This window comes from Ochotona curzoniae, unplaced genomic scaffold (assembly GCF_017591425.1).
Source record: "Ochotona curzoniae isolate NIBS_2020 unplaced genomic scaffold, NIBS_Ocur_1.0 contig_2404, whole genome shotgun sequence".
Lineage (NCBI taxonomy): Eukaryota > Metazoa > Chordata > Mammalia > Lagomorpha > Ochotonidae > Ochotona > Ochotona curzoniae.
Window position 1 is genome coordinate 12867101 of NW_024465451.1, and position 26907 is coordinate 12894007.

The 26907-nt window shown below is 50.0% G+C and overlaps 2 protein-coding genes across 9 annotated transcripts in view; both read left to right on the forward strand.

Moving 5' to 3' along the window:
* KDM4A (lysine demethylase 4A) overlaps nucleotides 1–21647 on the forward strand; it is a 42432-nt gene extending 20785 nt beyond the window's left edge. For all 4 annotated transcript variants that reach the window (XM_040974343.1, XM_040974345.1, XM_040974346.1 and 1 more), the window contains exons 12-22: nucleotides 2627–2747; nucleotides 7112–7293; nucleotides 8665–8869; nucleotides 9276–9352; nucleotides 9945–10000; nucleotides 11523–11631; nucleotides 11906–12091; nucleotides 14107–14277; nucleotides 19822–19941; nucleotides 20197–20289; nucleotides 20386–21647. In XM_040974343.1, coding sequence (XP_040830277.1) covers nucleotides 2627–2747; nucleotides 7112–7293; nucleotides 8665–8869; nucleotides 9276–9352; nucleotides 9945–10000; nucleotides 11523–11631; nucleotides 11906–12091; nucleotides 14107–14277; nucleotides 19822–19941; nucleotides 20197–20289; nucleotides 20386–20526 — 1461 coding nt within the window. In that variant the 3' untranslated portion in view covers nucleotides 20527–21647. The remainder of the gene's footprint in view (nucleotides 1–2626; nucleotides 2748–7111; nucleotides 7294–8664; nucleotides 8870–9275; nucleotides 9353–9944; nucleotides 10001–11522; nucleotides 11632–11905; nucleotides 12092–14106; nucleotides 14278–19821; nucleotides 19942–20196; nucleotides 20290–20385) is intronic.
* Nucleotides 21648–22350: 703 nt separating this feature from the next.
* ST3GAL3 (ST3 beta-galactoside alpha-2,3-sialyltransferase 3) overlaps nucleotides 22351–26907 on the forward strand; it is a 221900-nt gene continuing 217343 nt past the window's right edge. For all 5 annotated transcript variants that reach the window (XM_040974347.1, XM_040974349.1, XM_040974351.1 and 2 more), the window contains exon 1: nucleotides 22351–22935. The gene's annotated coding sequence lies outside the window, so the exon portion shown is untranslated. The remainder of the gene's footprint in view (nucleotides 22936–26907) is intronic.

Here is a 26907-nt window from a genome sequence, read left to right on the forward strand (position 1 = left end):
ATTGGAGGACATTGTTTACTGTAACTGTACCTTGTTTCTTATAGTCTGATGTCTTCATTCTCTTATTCCGCGTTGTTCTTGTCAGAACTTAGTTTTAAAAAATGTCCCGACACCGTCCCACTGCCGTGTCCATGGGCCAGCCCCCTGCTCTGCTCCTCCATGTCTTTCATTACTTGTGGCTCTTCCACATCTTGCATGCTGTCCCCTCCTCGGCTTTTCAGTGTTCCTTTGACCTGTGTGCTTTTGAGCCTCTTTTTTGTCTTTTTCTTTCTCTGCCCTGGAAGGCTGCTTCTTCAGTCAGTTTACCTTCCACTCATCTCTTTAATTCTGAGCCTGAACCTAATACTCAAGCATCCCCAGCTCTTCAGCTCTTGCTGCTGCTTTTCCAAACACCTGATCTGAAATATTTTTTTAAACCACCCCCTGGACATTTACAAATGAAAGACCCAGAGACCTGAATTGTGTGTCCTACATAAGCATGCATGATGTGATGGGTCTTAACCCCTGTATCCTCACGGTCCTCACACATGTCCTGCCTGAATGAAGCAGGCAGAAGTCCCCGTCTCCATGACTCCTCTGTACTTGGCCCTTGTCTTCCTATTCTGCTTGTCACTAAGGTATCTTCAAAGTGGGAACTACATGATGATTACTGGGGTGCAAGGATGAGATAAAAGGAACTTTAATTGGTCTTTTCACAGGGGGGGAGAACTCTGCATTTGCTTGTTCAATCCTCAAAGGCCTGCAGCAGCCACTGCTGGACCAGGCTGAATTTAGTGTCACTCTCTCATGTGAGTGATGGAGCTCTTAGCTACTGCTTTACAAGGTGTGTGTGTGTTAGCAGGAAGCTGGAATTAGAGGCAAAGCAGGGGCTTGATCCCCAGGCACTCCAATAGAGGCTAGCACTTCATGCAAACAGGAGTCTTAACCCCTAGGCCCAACGTCTCTCCCAGCCCTGTTTGAAAGTGTGCAGTAGTGTATTAGTTTGAATGCAATAGGTAGGTATGTTTTATCTATGCAGCACTATCTAAAAAGATGGTCAAGTACTGGCTTGCATTTTGTTTTTTCCTTGGAACCCTTCCTTTAAATGAAATCCTAACTCCTTTAACAAATGCAGATGAAAAGCAGAGCTGTTCTTGTTGGAGAGGAGGTAGGGTGCAGAACCCTTCCTGTTCACTCTGATGGAGGGTCCTTGGAGACCCTCTTGAAGTACACTCTGAAAGCATGCAGCGTTTGCTTGGGTGAAACCCACGCCAAGTCTTAATGGGACTCTGGTAAAATATCCTTGACGTCCTCACCTCACAACACTGTCTTCACCTCTCACACTTTCTCTCCTGGGCAGGTCTTTGCACACAGTAGGTGCTTGGGGGAATGGGCAAATGGATCCTGAAGCCTGTTGGGGAAATCTGCCTCTAGAAGAGCAAGCCCTATCACACCCGTGCACGTGGCCTGCCCATGGCCTTGTGTTTTCCTGAGATTCCAAGCATGGTCTCTAAATTCTGGTTTCTGCAGTTCCTCAGGCCCAAGTGCCACCACCATACTGCTCTGGGCAAGCAAAGACCTTAATTGTTTTGCTTTTGTGAAGTGCCCCTCTTCTAGGCCTCATTTCCTCACATAATGGGTTTTGCTAGCCCTGTGTTTCCCAGTGTCAGTATAACCAAGATTCAGATGCGTTGATTAGTTTCGAGCGTAGTGTTACTGAGTTAGTCGTGTACATCTTAGGCTTAATTACATTTGCTCTGGCATTATGATAATGCAATGTGAAATCAGCCTTCCTTCAAAAATTAGGCTATAATTGTAGACACTCTTCGTCTGCGTGATGCTCTTTCTGGCAGAGAGGATACTCGGTGGGGGAATAGCAGTGGCAGCCAGTGACCAGGTCTCCACAGGGCAGAAGAAGCAGGGCTGTTCTATTTTGACTGGTTCAGTTGCTTTTCCTCCCCTTTGGGTGTCTTTTTCCTGACATTTATAACAGGCCCGGCTGACCTGCAGTTCCAAGGACAGCTGTGCTGCCACGGGGGCTCTGTGATGCAATCTCATGGCAGTGAGATGAAGGGATGGGGCGTGGCACTCCTTTTAAGCTGGGGTGGGTTTATTTTTAATACATTTGCTTCAAGCCATTGCTGGGAAGGCTAGGAGCCACATTTATTAGGTGCATTAAAAAATTTATGGAAAGGGAGAGTGACAAGAGTTGAGAGAGATCTTCCATCCATTGGTTAACTTCACTAATGGCTTAATGGCTACAGCAGCTTGAGGCTGGGCTAGGCTAAAGCCAAGAGCCTTGAACTTCTCTGAGTCTCCCACCTGGGTACAGGGGACCAGGTAGTTGGTCCATCTCCTGATGCTTTCCCAGGCATGTTAGCAGTGAGCTGAATTGGAAGCAGAACAGCTGGCACTCGAACCAGGATTCCCATATGGGCTGCAGAATGCCAGCATTGTATGTAGTAACTTAACCAGCTGCCAGTCCTAAGGCACAAATTTTTGACTTTCTAAGAGGTGTTTCCTAAGTGGGGTTTTGTATTTCTTGGTATTTGTCCGTGCCCTTCTCTTCTCCATTTTCATTGTCAGGCTAAACTTGTGCTGTGCTTCAACTGAGGCAAAGTCATATGACTCTATCTGGTTTGCCTAGGTTGCAGATGAATATATGTTCTCCCTGGAGGAGAGTAAGAAGCCCAAGGGTCGCCGCCAGCCGTTGAGCAAGCTGCCCCGCCACCACCCGCTTGTGTTGCAGGAGTGTGTCAGTGACGATGGTAAGTTTTGGTAGGACTTGTGTGACCACTAATCACATTGGTTCCTGCCTTGAGTCTCTTGGAAGGCACGAAATGCTAGATATTTGCCTGTGGATTCTTAGCTTTTTTCCTTCTCCTCAGAGGTATCAGGTTGAATTTTCAGTGTAGACAGCAAAATCTGTCCATGATGCCAAGCCCTGTGCTGAATGTGCGGATGCAAAGATGGCCAAAATGGGTCCTTGCTCTCAAGAAGCTCATGTAGTCGTGGGGTGGGGGGGTGGGGCCCAACGGAAATCTAAAGGAAGAAGAGAATGAATCCAGGCCACAGGGTCGGCCTGAGCATCCCTGGAGGAGAAACAGGAGGGCTTGTGGAGGAACTGTAGTAGTTCAGTGTGGCTGTCTTAGAGGGAAGGCCAGGGACAGACAGGTGCAGAGGAGGAGGGGCGTGGGACCTAGGCCTGAGAGAGGGTGACCTTTTCTGATAGGCATTCAGGAGTCACTGACATGTTTTATTATTTTATTTATTTGTTGTTACTAGTTTATTTTTACCTTTGCGAAAGGCAGAGAGCAACCATCCATCTGCTGCTTTGCTCCCTAATGCCTTGCAACAGCCAGGGCTAGGCAGCCAGGAGCAAGAGCCCAGAACATCCGAGTCTCCAGTATGGGTCGTTGGAGCCCAAGAACTTGAGCCATCGTCTGCTGCTTCCTAGGACACATTAGCAGGGATTTAGATCAGACGCTGTGGAGGCCAGGATTTGAACCAACATTTCAGTACGTTTTACGGACACTCCAGGTGTTCACTTAATGTGCTGGGCCACAATGCCTACCTTTGAGGTGTTCTGGGCAGGTCAGATTGATGTTAGAATGCTTCTAGCAATAACTCTGAAAGGAGTTTGGGCTTTGTAATTGCCCCCGTCAGATAGGACAGTCTTACCTAGGGCGGAGGAAGGGAATGTGGTGCACATACATGGAAGGTAAAGTTAGTCGGCTCTGGGGACTGGCTGTGGAGGTGGCAGGGAAGTAAGAAGGATGGGTTGAATACATCCCTTATTTGTAGCTTGGATTGAGTTTTGGAAACCCAGGGGCACCATCTAGGTGGTACAAAATGGGGGTTATTTTGTTCCCAGAGTAAATGATGTTGCTAATGGGGAAGGCACAGAGGGTGGGAGTGGGGGGGGGATGTAGGAGGGGACCTGTGAGGGAGCTGAAAGGGAGCAGCAAGCATGCAGAGAGAATGAAGAAGGGTGTTGCTGCAGCTCAGGGAAGCTGACCTGAGCAGTATCCCAGAGACCCAGTGAGCCCAGTGTGGGGGAACCCACCCCCTCGGGGCGAGCGGAGGTTGTTGTGGCAGTGGTCACGTTGAATGCCATTCCTTCTAGCCTGCCACCCCTTCCTGTTCTCAGCCATTGCCCCATTGCTAGTGGACGGTTGGGCATGAGCCACGGAGGCTGGCATCCTCTGTGATCCCGTAGTCAGAAGTGTGGCTGGATCCCAGCTTGGTCTGAGACATCCTCCATGGACAGGTCCCAGCCCAGCAGGGAGCTGCAGGGACTCTGAGAGCAGCAGCCTTTTTGTGGTTTCTGCCCCTAATTCTCTCAAAGCAATATTGGTTGTCAGAGATGAACACTATGGATATTGTGTTATCTTCCTAACTTTCCAGACACACATACATAGAATACTGTATGTTTTTTTACTTCTTATAGTTTTTTTTTTTTTTTAAAGATTTATTTTTATTATTATTTTTTTTCATTGGAAAGGCAGATATACAGAGAGGAGAGACAGAGAGGAAGATCTTCCGTCCGATGATTCACTCCCCAAGTGAGCCGCAACGGTCGATGCTATGCCAATCTGAAGCCAGGAGCCTCTTTCGGGTCTCCCACGCGGGTGCAGGGTCCCAAAGCTTTGGGCCGTCCTCTGCTGCTTTCCCGGGCCACAGGCAGGGAGCTGGAAGGGAAGCGGGGCTGCCGGGATTAGAACCGGCGCCCATATGGGATCCCGGGCGTGCAAGGCGAGGACCTTAACCACTTGCGCCACCGCGCCGGGCCCACTTCTTATAGTTTTTAAAGGCTTGGTTACTTTCTAAAAGACTTACTATTATTTTTAAGGATTTATTTATTTTATTGGAAAGGCAGATGTACAGAGAGGAGAGACAGAGAGGAAAATCTTCCGTCTGATGATTCACTCCCCAAGTGAGCACAACGACCGTTGCTGCGCTGATTTGAAGCCAGGAGCTCTTCTGGGTCTCCCACATGGGTTCAGGGTCCCAAGGTTTTGGGCCATCCTTGACTGCTTTCCCAGGCCACAAGCAGGGAGCTGGATAAGAAGTGGAGCTGCTGGATTTAGAACCGGCATCCATATGGGATCCCAGTGCGTTCAAGGCAAGGACCTTAACCATTACGCTATCGTGCCGGGCCCAGTACAAAGACTTATTATTTGAAACATGGAGAGACAGTGATTGTTTCATTCCCCCCGTGGCCAAAACAAGGAGCAAAGCCAGGAGCCAGGAATTCCCCTGCCTATTCTTCCTTGTATTTGGGTGATAGGGGCCCAAGTATTTGCGCTGTCTTCTGCTGCTTTCCCAGGCACAAAAGCAGGGAACCAGCTCAGATGTGGAGTTGCTGGGACTCTCAACAAGGGCTCTTTGGGATGCCAGCATCACAGGCATTGGCTGTACCTGCTGTGCTACAACACTGGACTTCTTGTCACTTTAAGAAAAAAAATATTTTCAGTTGACGCATAATATATTCAATGAAATACACTCTTTGCAATTGTACATCTTAATGAAGAGTTACAGTTATGTGAACTGTAAAATTTTGATTCCTTCCTCATTTGGAGCCACAAATGAGTGGAAATGATTTTTGGCTGCATTTGGCTTTGTAATTGGAACAGATGTCCATGTGTTAGAGTTATAGTAGTGGTTGCGAGCCTGTCTGTTTCTCTTTCTTCATCCTGTTTGGTCATTTGGACTTGGCCAAGATAAAGGGAAAAGTTCTCTGCCTGGATTTGGGTGCTGAGGCTCCTGCCTGGACCCTAGCAATGGGGGCTTTCAGGAGTAGATGTTAATCATCTGCGTCAGCTTCCTTAGGCTTAGTATCCTGCACTGAGGCCAGACACAGTGGCAGCTGCCAGATCCCTGGAAGCGAGATGTGACTGAGCAGGAGTTGCAGAGGGACAGGCACCTGCTGCAAGCCTGCCCACCAGAGCTGTCCCTGGACTGGTGCCTATGAGAGCTCTGCTGTCTGGAGGGTATGAGGTCATCAGAGGCCTTGTTTCTGGGAATTATTGAGGGCCTCACATGGCTGGATGCAGTGTCTTATGGGATGCCTTAGAGGGATGGCTGGCCTTGATCACACCTGCTGAGGTGTGGATTTGTGTACCTTCCTCAAATACCAGGGAGGCTCTGCAGAAATACGGAGGGTATCGGTTTAGATTTCCAAAGATTGTCCTCACTCACTTGTAGCCTTCATAATTCTTATGGACTTTGCCTCACTTGATTTTTGATTTCCACTGAAAGCTGGTAGGCTGTGTCTCGGTCATATTGACTCAAGGGGAATCCAAGTGGGCACCTTTGTGCCTTAACTCTTGTTTCACAGTTGAAACAGTTAACAGTAAACACCTGTTAACTCAGGAGACACAGCCAGGGAAGTTTTTCTTACTTAGGCAGTAATGAGGTCTGAAGTGTGTGTGCTCCGCTGGCTCGAGTACCCGAAAGACACAGTTTGTTCCATGGGTCTCTGATGGGCTAGGGAGCGTGAGTTGTGAGTTTGTGGTTCTAGTTGGTTCCTGATGCCCTTTTCCCCAACTGGTCCTTTAAAAATGCATACGTAATTCTTAGTTCCGTGAGTGGGCTGATGTCACCTACATGCTGTCATAGTGTGACCTTGGGCTTGAGCATCACATCCTCTAAATCACGCTACGAGCGTGATTTAGTTGTGTGGAGCTGATGTGGCTGGAAAGCCTCACCAGAGTAACTGAATATTCTGCTCACCTTTCTAGAAGACCCGGGAAGTTCTGCCCCAGGTCCGTGATGTGCCATTTTTCTTCTTGCTGTACAAGTAAAGGAAAAACCCTAAGGGGTCAAGGACTTGTCTTTGGTGTCTGGAGGTGAGGTGATGCTTCCCTCCCAAGACATCCCCCATGGATAGCGGCACTGGCCAAGCTACTGGGCCAAGAAGCAGAGTGGAGGCTGTGAGCCAGTCTGCCTGGAGCAAGAAGTCTGGACAGGCCTCCCTACAACTCCAGGGAAGGGGCCTGCTGACCGTCCCATCCTCTTGGCGTTTGTCTCCCTTGGTACTCTGGAGGCCTGGCTGAGTTCACTTGCTATCCAGGATGAGCCCCGAATGTACAGAGCTGGCGCTAATTCAAGTGTCTATTTCCTCTTGCAGAGCCCTCTGAACAGCTGACCCCTGAGGAAGAGGCTGAGGAGACAGAGGCCTGGGCCAAGCCCCTGAGCCAGCTGTGGCAAAACCGGCCTCCCAACTTCGAGGCTGAAAAGGAGTTCAATGAGACCATGGCCCTGCAGGCCCCTCACTGCGCTGTGTGCATGATCTTCCAGACTTACCACCAGGTACTCCCATGCCCTTGCCTGGTAGTTGGAGGGAATCCACACTTCTCTGTGGCTCTGTCCCTGTCCCTAATGGCCTGACAAGAGTTGTTTTCTTGGTGTCCCCTGTTAATCTTTGCCAGGCAGATAACCAAGCAGTGTGTTTTAACTGCAAAACGTGTGGGACAGGAGGTGCGGACGTGGCTTAGCTCCCATGGCTCCTGCAGGAATCACAGGCCACACCATGTGCCCAGCAGTCTGCCTTTTTGTTATCAACCTGGCCCATGATTATCCCTGCCAGTCAGCCTGAAAAACTGTGATGGCTTTACTCCTGCCATCTGAAAGCTGGGCGAAGAGCCAGGTTCTCCAGTGTTGTTGTCGGCCGAATTTCTTTCCTGCCATGAGGGGTGTTGCCTGGAGCCGAAGGAGCTTGAGCTGGATTGGGGAAGGGGGGGGGAAGCTTGAATGCTGAGCTCGGCTATGTCCTTCCTCCCCATGTGGGGATTGAGGGCATCACCCATCATGGGTCTCTGGGTCCAGCTCTGGGAGGCCAAGAAGGCATTCACAGCAGCAGGTACCAGGGTACCATTGGGGCCTGTACACAGTGACAGGTAGGTAAGTGGTCCTGCCCTCGTGGTTAATGTGGCATGACTGCTGCTGAGCCTGGCAGGCCTGCAGGTTCTGCTTGCCAAAGATTGGAACCTCAGACCAACACATTTTGGATGAACAACTCACTGCTTCTTTCCATTGATGAAAAGCAAAAGCAAAGAGCTCTGTGTGCTGGGGCTGTGAATGGCCCAGTTATTGCCATTAGCACATCTGCTAAGTGGGTGGCAGACTTTCCGGGGAGCCACAGGCACAGGGGTATTTGTGGGCTATCCTGGGAATGGGGCTGATGGTGCCATCCAGTGGCAGAGCCAAGCAGGTACCTGAGTCAGTTTAGTTCTTCAGGGGGAATATGTGGCCATGATGTTCTGAGCCTGGACCCAGCAGTGGGACTACAGCTGTGCTGTGGTGCTGATAGGGACAGCTGAGGCAGACAGTGCTGGCCCAGTGGGAGCATGCACTTTGGGTGCTATACTGGAGCAGGGCGCAGGGCTGCTTATGTTTCCATGCATTTTATTACCATTTGGTTTGGGAAGATTGAAATCCCAGTGGCCTCTTACCTCGTTCTCTTTTCTCAGTCATTCCCTTGGGGCCATTGTTTGGTACTGCTGTGAGAAATTGAATTTGAGTCATTAGAGGTAACTTCAATTAGTAGCTGGGGATAATGGCCGTGCACCCGGGAGCCGTAGGCAGAGTCCTAGCAGTGAGGGAGTTGGCGCTCAGGCAGCTGGGGGAGCTTTGTACACAGGCTGTGCTCACTGTGCCATACGCTTGTCTTATCCTCTGCAGGTGGAGTTTGGAGGCCTTACTCAGAACTGTGTGAGTACACCTGATACAGCCCTGCAGAAGCAGAGGACCAAGCCATTGATTCCAGAAATGTGCTTCACCTCCACGGGATGCAGCACGGACATCAACCTTTCCACCCCTTACCTGGAGAAGGACGGCACCAGTCTCCTGGTTTCCTGCAAGAAGTGCAGTGTCCGGGTCCATGCCAGTGAGTGCCACACCTCTCTCTTGTGTGTCCTGGGCCTCCTTGCCACAAGGCCTTGTGAGCTGTTGGCCCCCATGCCTTCCCACTCCCCATGAAGGCTGCTTGTGTGTTCTTGGGGAGTTCGCTGCTGAATGGGTTGTTTCACTGAGAACTCCAGAGCCCATACTTGGCACCCAAGCCATTTGGAGCAGATGCTAGGAGGGGATTCGTTCCTGCTACTGTGTTGGTTGTTGATGAGCCCTGGGCTATCATCCTGTGAAGTTGAACACTAAGGACTCTGTAGAATTTAGGCTTTTCTGTAGACTGAGCTGTAGCTTTGGGAGGGGTTTTGAGGAAAGGAATTACAAATTCCTTCATGTTCCATCTCTGATTGCTGAGCTTACTGTGCTTGTCTTTGTGTTCGTATTAGGTTGCTATGGGGTGCCCCCTGCGAAAGCCTCTCAAGAATGGATGTGTTCCCGGTGTTCAGCCAATGCCCTGGAGGAGGTGAGTGCCTGCACACTGGTGATGTGCTGCCCTGCAGACTCACTGCAGACTCCAGCTCTGGCAGGGTGCACTTTCAGTTGTCTGTTGTCCCCTTAAGGGCTGGCACCTGATGGCATCAAGTGGCAAGTGTTGTGAGACTAGGTTTTTAACAATGAGAGTGCTTGCTGTATGCTTGGCACAGGGTGAGGGGGAGTATTGAAGCCAGGTCTGCCCCATGATGTGGTATAGGCTGTCTTGTCGAGTTGGCAGCCCCTGCAGAGGACTGGGCATTGGTTGTAGTCCCCCAGTGGGGCTCTGATGGTCCCTGTCATAGCTTTCTCTCCACTGTGCCCCTGGAACTTGCAGTGCCACCTTCAGGAAACAGGTAGAACCTTTGTGTGAGCAGAGCATTTCTTATTACTGACATCACTGTGGGGGATGAGGTCAAGTCCAAAAATACTTGGGGCATGTTCACTCTGGAAGATTCTGGTAACAGGAGCCATGCAGGAGAAGCCCTGCCTGCCTCGAATTGCCCAAAGGAAGTGAGGGGAGAAACAGATGGGGCGTTTGTGGCTCAGGGGTAACTGTTCTCTATTCCCCCTTCCCCGGTCAGAACTGCTGTTTATGTTCCCTTCGTGGAGGTGCCCTGCAGAGAGCCAACGATGACAGGTGAGTCTCCAAGTGTGTGCAGCAGCTGGTCTGGCCACGGACACTCCTGAGTGACTGGAGGAGCTGGAAAGTACATTGTGTGGAGCTGGAATCTTCTAGATGATTTTAAAATTGGCAGCCAAGAGGAGCATGGCAGTCCCAGACCTTTCAACACTGGTTTACTCTCCAAGGCAGAGGATAGTAGCATCTTCCTTTGTGGGGAACTGAAAATGGAGCCATGAGACTAGGAACTGTTATGAAGGTGACATAGACATTATGGGCTTGAAGTCAGGACAGTGACCTTGATCTAGCTGGTGCCAGCATGCAAAGGGAGCCCTGGCTGCATGCAGCACTCAGCCTATTGTTCAGTTGAGGTTGAGCATGTGCTTGGGCCAGTGGTTAGCCAAGGCTAGCTGTTCTGCTTCCTTGGAGTTAGCAACACACACACGCTCACACATACACACACCCTGCATCTCTGCTCCCAGGAGCCTGTTACACCTTCTAAGTGTGTGGCTCTGCTGGTGGATTCTGCTCCTTTAAAAGCACCTGCTGCCCTTGAGAAGCCCTGGTGTTGGGTGCACTTGTGATGTGCTCCTTTATTTGGGGAAGAAATGGCTCTTGTAGAGCCTCTACCTTCATCTTTCACTCTACTTTCTGTCCTGCACAAAATGAATCCCTTCCCATGCTGTGGGGTCACTTCTAGCACTGTGTGTGGTGGCCTGACTCTGAGCTTTCTCAAATAGGTGCCTGTCAGTTTTCCCAAGTGCCCAGAACCTACCTTCATCTGAAGGATGCCATTGGTCTAGTCTCTGCCTCTTACCCCTCCCCACCTATTTAAAAACATTAATTTGAAACATACAGTTAATAAGAAAAGGGAAAATTTGGGAGGGGGAGGAAGAAGGAGAGATATCTTCCATCTGCTGCTTTGTTCCCCAAATTGCTACAATGGCAAGGAATGAGTTAGAGTGGAGCCAGGAGCTTCTTCTGGGTCTCCCAATTTGATCCCAAGCACTTGAGCCATGCTGCATTGCTTTTCCAGGTCATTAACATAGAAATGGATTAGAAGTAGAGTAGCCAGGATTCAAACTGGTGCCCATATGGGATGCTAGTATTGCAGACAGCAGCTTTACCTGCTGTGCCACAGTGGCATATAAAGTGAGTTGAAGGGAGTGGTTGGCAGAGACTGGAGGGCGAGCAGTGATCCTGGCACGTGGCACACTTGGGCATTTTCAGGAAGTACCCAGGTCCTGTGTTGGAGGAGTTCTGCCGATTGCCATCCACTGAAGCCTCCTACACATCATCAGCTGTGGCTCTGGTCATTCTGCCTCCTGCTGAGGGAGTTGTGGGAAGTGGGTCCCTGTGTTGCCATAGGGCTCGGTGTGTCACTTCCAGCCCCTGACTGCATCCCAGGGTCCTGGGCAGTCTGATGGAAGTCGGAGATCATGCTGGATGCTGGGTGGTCACACTGTGAGGCCACATGAGAAGAGAAGGCTACAGGGCATTGATCCCAGAGGGGACTGAGGTGGACTTTGCCTCTTGGCAGGTGGGTCCACGTCTCATGTGCTGTGGCAATTCTGGAAGCGAGGTTTGTCAACATTTCAGAAAGAAGTCCTGTGGATGTGAGCAAAATCCCTCTGTCACGCTTCAAACTGGTAAGGAAAACAGGATGGCCTGTGCTTCTTGCCTTCTCCTGCTGCCACACTCTGTATACTCTGGCAGGCAGGGGACAGTGTTTTTGCTTGGCTCAGCAGCCACTTGTGTCCTCTGGCTTTGTTTGGAGTTGGTGATCTGTGTCCTGTGTTTTAGTAATGGGGTTAGTGCTAGCTGTCTGACTGGACTGTGTGCATTCGGGAGGGGACACCTTTGATAGGGCAGGCTGTCCTGTCAGTACCTGGACTCCCAATGCCTTTATTTCCTGTGCTGCAGAAATGTGTCTTCTGTAAGAAGCGGAGGAAAAGAGCTGCTGGCTGCTGTGTGCAGTGTTCGCATGGTCGTTGCCCGACTGCCTTCCATGTAAGCTGTGCCCAGGCTGCGGGTGTCATGATGCAGCCTGACGACTGGCCTTTCGTTGTCTTCATTACCTGTTTTCGGCACAAGATTCCAAATTTGGAGGTGAGGAGGGGGGCACACTCTAGTTAATTCATTTACTATTCCAGCGTAAACTCCCTGAGGACCCAGATCTTACCCTTCTGGGAATTGTCATAAGCTAAGTGCTGGTGACTTAGCAGAAGTTCTGGGAATGTTGAGGACTAAAGGGGAGGGCATGTGACATTTAGCAGTGAGCTGCAGTTCTCTAACTGGTGGGGCTCAGAGAAAGACACGTGTGCGTGTTAGCTAGAAGAGTTAGGAGTTTGGGTGGAAGGTAGCGTTTGGAGAGGGTTTTGAGCAATCAGGTTGGATTGTGAGCGGGAGGGCACCCAAGGCTACAGAAAGTTGTCGGAGCCCGAGCCGTGCAGACCGGGAGTGTGATGGGTTGGTGCTTGACAGTGAGCAGCACTAGGGTGACTGGAAGCCCTGAGCTGCCACACTGAGGGGTCTGATTTCTCTTCCACTGGACAAGAGTTTTGGGAAATTGATTTCAGACTGTATCTTTTTTTTTTTAAAGATTATATTTATGTGAAAGGCAGAGTGACAGAGAAAGTGAGACAAGAAGGTTCTAAATACCGTTTACTCTTCCAATGTCTGCAGATAACCAGGGCCAAGCCAGGCAAACCCAAGAACCTGTAACCTCAGCCAGGCCTCTGACATGGGCAGAGGAACTCAAGTGCTGAGTCATCATCTCTGCATATATTAGCAGCAAGCTAGAGTCAGGAATTCAACCTGCTGTTTAACCCAGATCCTCTGATGTGGGATGCAAATGACATAACTGCTAGGCTAACCGACTTCTATGGTTTAAAACAATCATTGCAGTCATTGCGGATTGGATTTGGAGAATCCAGTTATCCTTGGATAGAGGAAGGTCTGAAATGTGAACATGTAGGCAGAGCTCTTGGGTCACCTCTACCCCTGAGGATGTGTTCACTGCCATGGGGACAGGGACTAGAGAGAAGGGAGAGGGGAGGTAAGGGGTGAGGGAGCAGGAACTGAATTTGGCTCAGCTTACTCCCTTAACAATGAGCATGATAGTATGATGATGTTATTAACTGTAGACTGTAATTGAGATGGGGGGGGCAGGTGGTAGAAGGATGAAAATGAAAGGACATGTAAGCTTTGGGACCCCAGGAAGGAACTCTGCTTCCACAGCCAGTAGGCAGCGGGATTAGCTTTGATGGGGACGCTTGGATGTGACCAGCAATTATTATGACAGTCTAATTCCTTTTAGAAACTGGGCTCTGGAGGTCCCAACACTGCTGAGCAGATGCTGGAAGATGAACCCGTGCACAGAGTGCCATAGGTCAGCAGGGCAGCAGAAGGAACAGGGTGGCACAGCCATTAGGAAAGCTCAGTGTATCAGGATGAGAATCAGCTTGAGGCTTGGGGACGGCATGGTACCAGTAAGTTACCATTTGGATGCAAGAAACCGGTTTTCAGGCCACTGGGAAACTTTGGCCCCTGGCGGAGGAGCAGCAGGGTGGCAGCTGACTACTCTCCATTTGCTCAGTGAGCAAGGTCAGGACCCAGGAGGGTGAGGGGAGGATACCAGGGATGGCAGGGTTCTTGGGGAAGGGGGACAGTCTACTGCAGGCAGTTGAGGACACCCAGGAAGCAACATGAGGGTCCCTCAGGGTAAAGCTGCTGTGTGGTTGCTATGAAGCATTGCCTGGGGTCCAGGACCTCGGTCACTTGCAAAGTCTTCCCTTAGACACTTTCCTGTTGTCTAGGCTGTGTGCAGCAGGTGCTATGTAATCAGTTTTAGGGAAGTCCTAACAGTATTCAAGGAGTTTGGGATAAGGTTCTGTGCTGTGTATAAGGGCCAGCTGTAGCCAGGGAGGAAGGAGGAGAGCATGGCACTGGTTTCTTCAGGGTCCTGACTGGGTGTGCATGTCCTGAAAGGCCATTTGCCCTCTGCTTTCTGCTTCTGTACTCCTCAGTTTATTTTTCCATAATGGAGAGGAGCCCAGTGATTTGCTCCCCATTTGCAGGACTGTCAATTCTGTGTGTGAGTGACCAGTCTCTCCATCTTTTAGCGTGCCAAGGGGGCCTTGCAGAGCATCACTGCAGGACAGAAGGTCATCAGCAAGCATAAGAACGGGCGCTTCTACCAGTGTGAGGTGGTCAGGCTCACCACCGAGACTTTCTATGAAGTCAACTTTGATGATGGCTCCTTCAGCGACAACCTTTATCCTGAGGACATAGTGGTAATGTCTGCCAGGGGCCCCTGGGGCAGTTTAAGGAGAGTGTGGCTGGCAAACTGCCCATGATCTGCCTGCTTTTTATAGCCCATCCCTCTGTCCCCAGACAGCAGAGATCTGGTCTCTCTTTACAAAGTAGGATACTTCTCTCCTTGCCATAGAAGGCTGTGGGAATCAGTGTTTCCTGCAGTTTTCCTTGAAAACGTTCATCACTTTGAGTCTGCACTGTCTGTCCTTGCTGGCATCCTGGTGCCCCAGAAGAGCCCAGCCTTTGGATTCAAAGCAGGGTACCAGCTTCCTTTCCTAGCCGCTGGGTGATTATAGAACTGTCCTTCTCTCTACTCTCCTGTGCCTTCCTGGTCAATGCAGAATCTACTCTTAGGCTCTTCACAGTTGAGGGACTTGGGGCTCGGTAGAAACTGTGTGGGGACACTGCCGGCCTGCTCAGGTTATCAACACCTGAGACTCTGGAGCCCCTGCCTGGGCCCAATCCTAGGTTTCCTGGCTGAGTATCCAGGACTGAGTTCGCATTTCACCTCTCCCACCCTGCCTCTACAAGTGGTAGACTTAGCACCCAGGCAGAGGAATGGTTGTTTCTTTCCCTTAATAAAATCAGTATTTACTATGTTTATACCACATTAGAGGCTTAATTGCTGCCAACCGCCTTCCTTAGTTACAAAGTAGATGAATGTCATAATAAAAATGACATTAGTGGTTTTCATTAACATTTATCTCTTACAGTATACTTGTCTGTTAAATGTTTTATATCAGATAACTTCATATGTACATAAAGGACTGTTGATCTGAAAGGCAGAGTGAAACAGACAAGTGTGCAGCAGCTAGAACTGGGCCAGGCGAAAGCCAGCCAGGAAATCCTGGGCTCTCACGTAGAGGCAGGGACCGGGCAATCTGCTGCTTCTCAGGTGTGTTAGCATGAAGCTGGGCAGCTGGCAGACCAGTGCCCCAGTGGCTTAACCCATTGTACACAATACCCAGCCCTTTAGGTTATACAGCGGTAATGTCAAACTGTTTCTTCTAAAAAGCTAATGAGGGACCCAAAGTTTTTGTGTTTGCAGATTCTGTCTGCCATCAAATTAACAGATTTTTGATTTCATTTTTAGTATTGTTTACATAGTTCAGAGGGATAAACGCTCATGTGGACATCTGGACTAGAGTAGGGAGGGTCAGGTATGGAGGAAAGTGGGTGAGGCAGATGTTTCAGTTTTTTTTTTCTCTCCTGTGTCCTTTGCGTTATTTTTTTGGTAAAGTTTTATTTTTATTGGAAAGTCAGATATACAGAGAGGAAGATCATCTGTCCGCCAGTTCACTCCCCAAATGGCTGCAATGGTCAGAGCTGCACAGATCCAAAGCCAGGAGACTGGAGCCTCCTCCAGGTCTCTCATGCAGGTTCAGGTTCTCAAGGCTTTGTGCCATCCGCAACTGATTTCCCAGGCCACCCTAGCACCCATATGGGATCCTGGCATGTATAAGGCGAGTACTTTAGCCACTAGGCTACCATGCTGGGCCCCCTTCTGTGTTATGTTAGATTTACTTTATAATTACAGGCCTAATGCTCTACTAAATTAGAAGTTCAAGATGTTGTCAATTTCACACATAGTCCAAAATTTTATTTTGAAAGTTAGAAAGAAAGCTTTTTCCATTTACTGGCTCAGTGTCCAAATGGCCACAACTGCCTGTACTGGACCAGGCTAAAAAAAAGTTAGGATCCAGGAGCCTATAGGTCTCTCCCATATAGGTGGTAGTGTCCCAGACACTCTGGCCATCCGCCACTGCTTTTCCAGGCCAACAGCAAGGAGCTGGACACGAACCAGTGCCCACACAAAACAATGACATTGCAGATGATGGCTTACTGGTTATGCCATAGTAATATTCTTACGGTCTCTATAATAGCTACTGTAAATCAGAGCAAAAATGTGATATTTATCTTTTTGGGTGAGGCTTATTTCACTAAACATGCTTTCCCATTACATCCATTTTGTGTATATATTATGGTTGATTAGTATTCTGTGCTGCATATATACCAAGTTTTCTTTATCCATTCATCAGTTAATGGACATCTGGATAATTGCCTATCTTAGCTATTATGATTTGAGATGCTATAAACATGGGGGTATAAATGAGTCTCTACAGATTCCATTTCGTTTGGGTATATTCCCAGGAGTGGGAGAACTGGGCCACACAGTGGATCTGTTCTCATGGATCTCAGGAAATCTCCATAATGTCTTCCATAATGACTGGGTTAGTTTGCATTTCTGCAACAGCACATTAGGGTACTTTTCCCTGCACATCCTTGCCAGAATCTGTTTGTAATTTTTTGGATGATAGCCATTCTGACTGAGGTGAGGTAAAACCTCACTTTAGTTTATATTTGCATTTTCCTGATGGTCCAAAGTATCTTTTCATTTGTCACTTGACTATTTATAGTTCATACTTTGAAAAATGCCTGTTCATGTCCTTTACCCATTTTTTAACTAGACTGTTTTGTTGTTGCTTCTTAAGGTTTTTTTTTTTTAAAGATTTATTTTTTTATTGCAAAGTCAGGTATATAGGGGAGGAGAAGAGACAGAGAGGAAGATCTTCCATCCAATGATTCACTCCCTAAGTGACCTCAATGCCCGGTGCTGCACTGATCTGAAGCCAGGAGCCTCCTCCAGTTCCGCTATGCAGGTGCAAGGTCCCAAGGCTTTGGACCATTCTTGACTGCTTTCCCAGGCCACAGGCAGGGAGCTGGATGGGAAGTGGGGATGCCAGGATTAGAACTGGTGCCCATATGGGATCCTAGCATGTTCAAGGTGAGGACTTAAGCCGTTAGGCCTCTTGAGCTTAGTATAAGTCTGCTAATATTAATCTGTTTGAAACTAAAACTGAAATTAATTAAAAATCATTCCTGCTTTAATGAGAAAAAACTTTCTTAAAAGAACATCTAGTGAGCAGAGTGCCGTTGTCACTCATCTGGTCTGTTGTGATGTTTTGGTTAAAATCTAGGGGGAACATTTGGCCTCTTAACAGAGTTGTTTGAAAGGTGGGGAATACCTAACCTGTACCACAAGATTAACCCCAGCAATTTTTCATTCCTTCATCAGTGGCATTGTTCCATGAGACTGGGCTTTCTTTTTTCTACCCACAAATTATGAATGCACAGTGATGACGAATGCAGTAACAGCAGCGCTTGGGACCATTGTTTTAGAGAGTGCGCCGCTGCCAGCAGTTGTATCCAGCGAGGATTTTATGCTGTCACTGCAAATGTGCATGCAGGGACAAAGGCTAGTGTTTTTAATATTTGGAAAATAGTCATGACCCCAGTCACATGCTCCCCAGAAGTGTCCTGGAACCTCATTACAGACTTGTAAACCATCTGGGGATACCTTCTGTTAAAGGAGGTTAAGCTGAATTTCAGAAAACTGAAGTGCTTTGCCAAAGGTCATGTATGTATAAATCTCCCATGTCAGAATGAGGGGACAAAGTGCTTTTTCTGGTTTCATTGCAGGAGTCTTTCAAAATAAAGAAATACCTACTCGGGTGTGGTGTGGTAGCCTAGAGGCTAAAGTCCTCACCTTACATGTGCCAGGGTCCTATATGGATGCCACTTCTAATCCTGGCAACCCTGCTTCCCATTCAGTTCCCTGCCTATGGCCTGGGAAAGCAGTCGAGGATGGCCTTTGGGACCCTGCACCTGCGCAGGAGGCCCTGGAGGAGAAGCTGCTGGCTCCTGGCTTCAGATTGCCTCAGCTCTGATCATTGCAACCACTTGGGGAGTGAATCAGTGGATGGAAGATTCTCTCTCTCCTCCTCCTCTCTGTATATCCTCCTTTTCAATAAAAATAAATAAATCTTTACAAAGAGGGGGGGAAAAAAGATTACCTACTGTAGCCTACTGTGGAACTGTTTCTTCTCAGCACATGACCTAGCAGGACAGAACCAGAACCTAGGTCTGGCAGGATGGTTCAATGGCTAAGTCCTCACCCTGTAAGCACAAGGTTCCCCTATGGGTGCCATTCGTGTCCCGGCTGTTCTACTTCCTCACCCAACTCCCTGCTTGAGGCCTGGGAAAGCAGCCGAGGACGGCCTAAACCTTTGGGACCCAGAAGAGGTTCCTGGCTTCCAGATGGCCTCTGCTCCCACTGCTGTGGCCATTTGGGGAGTGAACCAGTGATTGGATCTTTGTCTCTGTCTCTCCTTTCTTTAGATATGATCTGCCTTTTCAATAAAAATAAATAAATCTTAAACAAAATTCAGAACCAGGACCTGTGCGTACTCTAATTGTCAGGTGGTGATTTGTGGGAACAGCTGTGACCCACAGGCTTGCCCTCTTGCATGGGTTGTTTTAGACCATGTCCTTAATGACCTTGGTGTCTCCCCACAAGAGCTTGCACTGAGCCAGTGACCTCCCACATCCTACCCAGCGCTGTGCTGGCCAGTACAGTGAGGAATTGCCCTGTGACACTCCTGGAAGCATGAAAGTTATGTGAATTTGCCAAGTCCCATGGTAGATGCTTCTTTCTTTTCTTTCCTGTATTTTATTAACATACTTCGTTTTTCTTTTAAGATCTATTTTTAGTAGAAAGGCAGGGTTTACAGACAGAAGGAGTGACAGAGAACCATCTTCTATCTATAGATTTACTCCCCAGAAGGCTGCAAATGCAGGAGCTAGGCCATTTCAAAGCTGAGAGTCAGGAGATTTCTCTGGGTCTTTCATGAGGGTGCAGAGGCTCAAGAACTTGGACCATTGTCCTCTGCTTTCCTAGGCTAATTAGCAGAGAGCTGGATCAGAAGTGGGGTGGCCAGGACATGAGCCAGTGCCCATATGGGATGCTTAGCCTACTTTGCCACAATGCTGGTTGGTTCTAAGAACACATTTCATCAACCATCATTGCGTTCAGTTCTAGCATTCTTTCATAGAGAGGCCTGGAACACCGTTGGAGAGCAAGTGAGTGAGAAGGACTACAGATTCCCACCCTTGCCTCTTCTCCCTCTTGTAGCTGCTGGATTTTGTTAGCTAGAAGAGCAGGATACAGGACAGACTTTGTCACAGCAAGCAGATCTTTCTTCTAATATTTACTAATTTTTATTGGAAAGGAAGATTTGCAGAGAGAAGGAGAGACAAAGCTCTTTCATCTGCTGGTTCACTCCCCAAGTGGCTGCAGTGGCCAGAGCTGAGCGGATCTGAAACCAGGAGCTTCCTCTCGGTCTCCCACATGGATCCAGGGTCCCAAGGCTTTGGGCCATCCTCTTCTGCTTCCCCATGCCACAAGCAGGGAGTTGGAAGTGGAACCACCAGGATATGAACCAACAACCTCTGAGATGCTGGCACTTGGATGTGGAAGATTTGTCTGTAGATTTGTCTGTCTTAGGCCACTGTGCTGGCCTAAGCAAGCAGAACTTAACTGGTCAATCTGTCATCCTGTAGTGTGCTGCCTTTCAGGGAGTGTCTTAGCATGAATTTGTCCTTGTTTATTACCTCAGCAGATGGAAGTTTCCATTGCACTCAGGAGAGCCTGCTTATCATTCCTTTCTTCCTGTTTCCTCCAGAGCCAGGACTGTCTCCAGTTGGGTCCTCCTGCTGAGGGGGAAGTGGTCCAAGTGAGATGGACAGATGGCCAAGTCTACGGAGCTAAGTTTGTGACCTCCCACCCCATCCAGATGTATCAGGTAGGCACAGGTTCCTGTCAGGGGTTTGGGTTTGCATGGTTAATTTGGTGCTTCCTCATGGGACAGAGGAAGTCTTTGCTTAGGAGAATTAATGGGCTGGTGATGGCCCTTCCAAAGATGAGGTCAACCTGGTATGGCTTCAGACACAGCAGGCCTTCAGTGTTCCAAATATTTGGCTGCAAGAGGTTGTCACTACACAGGGTAAACCAAAAAGAAAGGGGCATCCTAGCGCAGAGACGTTTGTTTTCTTGGCAGGTGGAGTTTGAAGATGGCTCCCAGCTTGTGGTCAAGAGAGATGACGTGTACACGCTGGATGAAGAGCTTCCCAAGAGAGTCAAGTCTAGACTGGTGAGTGTGTGCTCTAAGTGCCCTGTGTCCCTTGTTCTTGCCTCTGGGCGGTAGTTGGCCACAAAGTGATGATTTGGCTTGCCTGTTCTTCTGTAGTCTGTGGCCTCCGATATGCGATTCAACGAGATTTTCACAGAGAAAGAGGTAAAGCAAGAGAAGAAGCGGCAACGGGTTATCAACTCCAGGTACCGGGAAGATTATATTGAGCCTGCGCTATACCGAGCCATCATGGAGTAGATGCTCCTAAGGGTCCAGAGATTCCCAGCCATGGAGGCAAGAGCACTCAGGGGCCAATGCACAGCAGATACTTGGGACTCGGAAGGCTCTGCGAGTGAAGTTGTAAAAAGAAACAGGAATGGACTAGTTGATTGATCCCAGCATCATGTCCCCCCCGCTCTCCTGGAATTCCACAGTAGTGAAAAGAATAAGTCGTCCCTGGACACAAGTGGCAGCAGCCTGTGGTCTCCCACCCGAGGAGCTGAGCACTGGAACACTGTGGCTGCACTGATCCGAGCCCACAGAACGGGCTGTCCATGCAGACTGGGCTGGTGGCCCTACTCTCAGCCTGGGACTTAGCTTCGTTCCCACTGAGCACCTGCTCCAACCAGGCAGAGGTGCTGGTACTTGTCCCCAACCCCTTTTGTATTTATGTGTGTGCGTGACATGCACACAGCGTGTGTCTGTGTGTTTGGTCTGGACCAGCTTGTGCCAGCCCCCTGGCCTTTACTTTTCTTCCTTGCCTATGCAGGGCAAACAAAATGTGAACTTTGGCCCTCAACTGAGCTGAGGGAGGGCCTCTGGGATTGGCTGGAGGTGGATGTGGTGTCTCTCCAGGCTGGCTCAGCTGCATTAGTGATGCGCAGAAGTCACCCTGCCTCTCTTCCCTTGAGGGGAATCCCAGAGCTGTTGGGGTGTGTCCTCGCTATCCTAGGCAGAGCCCCTGTGGCACAGTGTTAGAGGGTCTGTGTGCAGGATACTCTGAGGGGGGATATTAATGATGGAAGCAGGCAGAGCCTGGTGGGTGATTCAACAGAATTGCAATCATGTAGGGATTAGGAGGGTTAGGATGAATCGGGGTCACTGGAGGCCAGGGACAGATGTAGATGTGACCTTGGCTTGGGGATGGGAGGGAGCTGAATTGGGGGTGTGGGGTGGGAGTAGAGCGCAACACCGAAGGGATTGAACCAGGTTTTTGCTCCTCATACATTTGTTTGCCTGTGCCCAGGACTGGAGGGCTTCACACTGATACCTGATGTATACAAGAATCAAATTTATAATACGTTCCCCTTTTTTGTTACGTATGAACGCTATAAACCAAATTATTTTGAAAACCTTAGCAATAAAATGTGTTGAGTAGAGGCTTGGCTGTGTCTGCCCGCAGGGGCCCAAAGGGCCCAGGGTCAGGCTCGCGTTGGAGCCTAAGTCACAGGCTCTGGAGACAGGGCCCAGAAGGCCGTTCAGGACACATCTCTGCTCTCTCTGCCTTGGTGGATCCTGGTGGAGTCAGATTGTCCCATCCTCTGTGTGAAGCTGGTCTGAAAGGGGCAAGTGTGCCCCCACCACGGGCGTTCCTGAGGCACTGCCTGTAGTTGGTGAGAAATGAGGAAGACTCACCAGGGTGGAGGATCGTGGGGTACAGCCAGGCCCTCCATGGGGCCTGCTTGGCCTATCCAGGTGAGGTCGGGGGAGAGCATGTTTCCTAGAAACTTTGGACTTATTAACACTGGTCGACTGACTGGAAACTCGGTGACTTTCCAGCACACAAAAACAGCTTGCTCAGTTTGTCCAGGCCTGCTTTAGGCCCCTCCAAGAAGTCACTGTCCAGAGCCACCTACCGGCCTTAGCTAACAAGAGTCTTTGGGTTGGTGGTAAGTTGCCCCTGTCTTCATAAAAGTTGAAGTTTTAAGTTGTTCCCTAAATGCCTCCTCACAGTGGGGATGTTAACAGCTGGATCCCCAGAGTAGGCAGGTGGGTGGGTCCTATGTGCTAAGAGGCTCTAAAGTTGCCAACATGACCTGGGCCTCAGTTACCCCAGTGGAGCTTCAAAAGCTGGGGACAACTGGCTGTGCTCAAGTTGCGGAGATCTGCCTTTTCCGAGGATTCACCCGGGCGAGCGGCACTTGGCGCTCCCTCGCGCCCTAGGGTCGGGAAGGCAGAGAGGAGTGTTCCTTTGGGTAGCAGTATGGGCCGGAGAGGACGTGGCGAGGGCGTTGGCACTCAGGCTAGGCACCCAGGCCAGCGCACCCTCCGCAGCCCGGGACCCGCTGGGCGTGTAGCCTTGGAAACTCTGGGTTCCTTGCTTATTGGGTGGCCCCGGCCTGTTCCCGCCCATTGCCGCAGCGCATCTTTGCATTGGCCGGCGCGGCGCCCCGCCCGGGTCCCGCGCGCTCATTGGCGGTGGAGGCCCGACCCCCTGCTAGAGAGCCGAGGCGGAGAGCAGGATTGGTGGTCCAGCCGTCCCCGGGTCGCAGCCGTGCGCCCCGCCCGCCGCTGCGTCCCCACTATGGCGGCGCCCATGCAGCCCACCGCGTCGTGGGCGCCCGCCGGGGTCCCCCGCGGCTGCAGCCGCCGTCTGCACCGTCACCTGCGCCTTCAAGCCCCGCGTGGGGCCGGGCGCCGCCTTCCCCTGCCTCTCTCTGTGCTGCGGTAAGGGCCTGCCCCACGCGCTCCGGGGCGCCACGGCCGCGGCTAACGGTCGCCGCGCCACTCCTTCACCGGCTGCGGCCCCGGGCAGGGCGCGGCGACTGCGCGCCTGTGCTGGGGACCGCGAGGTTGGGGCACAGCTGCGGGCTATCCTGGACTGGGATCCGGACCCCCTGAGCGACCTGGGTGGGGGGCCGCTGGCCTGGGTGCCAGGGGAAGGCCGAGTGCTCGCAGGCCGGGCGCTCTGAGGTCACCTGCGTGCAGGACCTGGAGGCTATGAGCACCGTGGCGTGGAGGAACGACGCAGTGGTTGGGGCCGTGGAGGGAAGAGGGAAAAGTGTACGCAGCGCTAGAGTCGGGTCAGTGCTCACTGCCCTACGGACGGCGAGATCCACAGAAACGTCCCAAGTTGGCAAAGTACCGCCTTGCTTTCTGCCCTTCTGGCACTTTCTCCCCTATTGCCTGCAGTCTTGCTGGAGAAAGTGGCTTAGCGGGGAGGGCGAGTTTGGCTGGGAGCGAATCGGATGAAGAAGGTGTTGTGTTCTTTCTGTTCAACAGCTCCCTGTTTACGGTCTCCTCAATAAACCTCACTTTTGTTTGAGTTTCTCTTACATAATGAGAGATGAAACGTGAGACTGCGTCATCCATCCTAACTAATTGAGGAAGGGATCCATGAGAGGCAGCTGTTACCCCGAGCGGAAACAATGCCAACTTCCCTATGACTCTGCTTTGAATCCTGTGTATTGTATAGTGGGCTGTGCTGGGGGTGGGGGAAGCAGACCACAAAACCACTCATTAGGTTACTGACATAGAAGGGTCCTCCGGACAAGGCAGCAGTTCCCCTTGCAGTGAGGAGCATCACCGCGCCAAAAGTCAGGGGTGAGTGGAGTATGCTTTCTGCCAGGGGCCACTTGGTTATTTATAGCGCTGTTCCAGGGCCACAGGCAACTCTCCACCTGATGATAGTTAAGTTTCTTGGCTTTCCCACGTCTTGCCTGCAGCTTTCTTTAGCACCCAAAACCCATGACTTGAAGGCCCTTGAAGCCAGTGTGCTGTATGTTCCCCACCCCTGCCTGGCCTGCACGATTAGAAGGAAAAACTGGCATGAAAATTTACCCCTAAATGGTATTTTTTCACATAATTTCGTAAGGCAACAGCAGCTGCTTAAGATGAGGGTTTTTTCAGGTTATTTAAAGTATTAAGTGGAGAATCCATTTTTTGCAAATCTAAGTGTCTTAACTGTGGTGAATACAGTAAATTATTAACGATGAAACAAGGCATGTGTATTCTTGGGAGATTCATCCAGTCTGAATCAATCAGCTGGGTTATCTGTGGAGTACAGATCTTATGTAAGGCAGGGGCTGAGGAGAGCCGGAAAACATTCAGCACAGGAAGTGCCCAATGAATGTGTGAAAGTTGTGGGGATGCTGACTGATGATGCAGTCTCTGGAGCGCAAGGTGAGAGATGCTGGAGGAATTGCGTTTGAGGAAGAGTCATTGGTGGAGCCCAAGCTCAGCTGAGGGAGGAGACAGAGCTTGAGTGCATCCAGGGTTTTGCTGGAGGTCAGGTTGCACAAAAGTGGCCTGGCTCATGGGTGGAGCTCAGGTGAGGGCGCAGGAGTGCTCCTTTCCCCAGGGGAGAGAAAGCATGGACTCTACAGGTGCCACTGTCCCATTCCCGATGGGCATCAGCTGTTGGAGATAGCAGTTCTTTCAGTTGCCGTGTTCTTCCCCTCAGGTTTGTTCTTTTCTGTGTCTGGCTGGTTGCTATATCTTGCTGCTGCTTCTGCCAACCTGTCTTATCATCTGCTGCTTTGCACCCCTTCACTGACTGCACTGCTTTGGGGGCGTTGGTACAACTCGCATGCATTCTCCCAAGAAAGTCCCTAATATTTGGATCTCCTTCCTGTCTCAGTGTGTAAAGTGCTGTTACGTCTGACCTTTAGGAGTCCCGCCCTGTTGAGTTTGGCACAGAGCATCTGGCATGGGCAAGTGGAAGGTCGCATTTAAAGGTTACATCTCAATACAGCCCATGCCTCTTATTCACATTTCACGGGACAAAGCAAGTCCCAAGGTGATGCTTAACTTTAAAGGATAGAGAAATGCAATCTTGCTAATGCCTGGAAAGCAGAGAATCAGGCATACTTGGGGAGCAGCACTAATGTTCACTGTATTACCACTGGGCCTCACATCTTGTGGACGACCCAGGCACCATGTCGGGGGCACTGCGAGACACAAGGGTGGGTTGGATTCACGGTTCCTCTGGGTGCTTGGGAATGTTGCTCTGAACCAGGTACCGTGCACAGCACTACGCGTGACCTGACAGCCTAGGCTGCCGATACAAGGACAATCTGTAACATCTCAGTTATAGATTGCTATCCCTGGGGGCACCAACTATTTTATAGCATCTTTAGTAATGCACGTAGGGATGGTCCTGAGGTCTTAAAAAAGAAGTTACAGTCAAGGTATTCAATTTAAGAAGTCAAGAAGTGTGCAATAATTTGAGGTGTATTTTTCACTCAGGTGGTTCAAACAGAGTCTCACTTGAAGCTCTCAGTTGTAATTGGCTTTAGTGGAAGTTAGTAAGCAGTGTTTGGGGAGGAGATGTCCTTGTGGACCAGGAGCACAGAGTACTGGTGGGAGCATGATGGGGCCAAGACAGTAAGATACTGAGCACCTGTGTTCTTGAACCTGCTGTATCCCGTCAGTTGAATGAGTTACTTCCCATCCAGTGCTTTGCACACTCGTGGGTGGCAGCAGTGGCAGGGTTTGAAGAAGCTTGAATGAGTCGGGTAAGGAAGCCCCAGAGATGTTAGCGGGCAGGTTCCTCCAGACTGTCTTACCTTCCCCCAGCCTCCATGGATGACATTCTAAATACACCTGCCTTACTTGCACAGTATGATTTAGATGTGTATGTGTATTTTGTTTGTTTTGTTTAAAAAAATTTTTTTTTAATTGGGAAGGCAAACTTACCAAGAGAAGGAGAGAGAGAAAGATCTTCCATCTGCTGGTTCACTCCCCAGGTGGCCACGATGGCCAGAGCAGAGCAGAGCTGAGCCAGTCTGAAGCCATGAGCCAGGAGCTTCTTTGGGGGCTTCCTGCGCAGATACAGGGTCCTAATGCTTTGGCCATCTTCCTCTGACTTAAAATTGTTGTGGAAAATTGTTTTAAACTCAGAGGTGCTCTGAAAGGGTCTTGGATCCTTGGAGCACACCATTTTGTGTGATGTGCTTCTGTTTTTTTGGGGACAAGTCAGCTTGAGGATGGAAACATTTGCAGGCATCCATTTTCAGAATACACTCAACAGAGCTGCTTTTTCTGAACAGCTGGTTTCTAGCTTTTGTTAAAATGCCTCCTGGGTCTGGGGAGGGTAGTTGTGTGCTCTTGTGGGCTTTCTGCCAGCTTGCGTGCTGCTTTCAGATACCAGCCTTCCCAGGGGCCTGCAGGACTGGTGGCAATTTAGTTAAGAGAGAATGAGCGAGTTATCTTCCATCCACTGGTTCACTCCCCTGAGGGCCACAGAGCCAGATCTCCCATATGGGTGCCGTGGGTCAAAACACTTGTGCCAGTTACTGCTGCTTTCCTGAGGCTGTTCGCAGGGAGAAGTGGTTTGAGTTCGGCTTCTGCACTTCTGATGCAGTGACCTCTGCAGTCTCTGATGCTGATGACAGGCACCTGCCGGACTGCTCTGTGGGAGTCTGCCTTGGCTGCATCAGTCTTGTTGCTCCCTCAGGGCACCACCCTGTGTCCCGCTTCCCTGCTTCCCTCAGCCGTGAGAGTGACTTTGACCTGGACTGATAACGAAACTGGTAGCTTAGTTCCAGCTCTGTGGTACTCTGGCCTAATTATTCTGAAGTATTACACGATTTCTTTGTGTTTCTTTCCTTGCCTTTTGGTTTTTCTCTTGAAAGTTGTGGGCAGATTAGTGACATGGAACTACTTCGGAGGACAAGGCTCATGAAGTCTCAAGTGAGA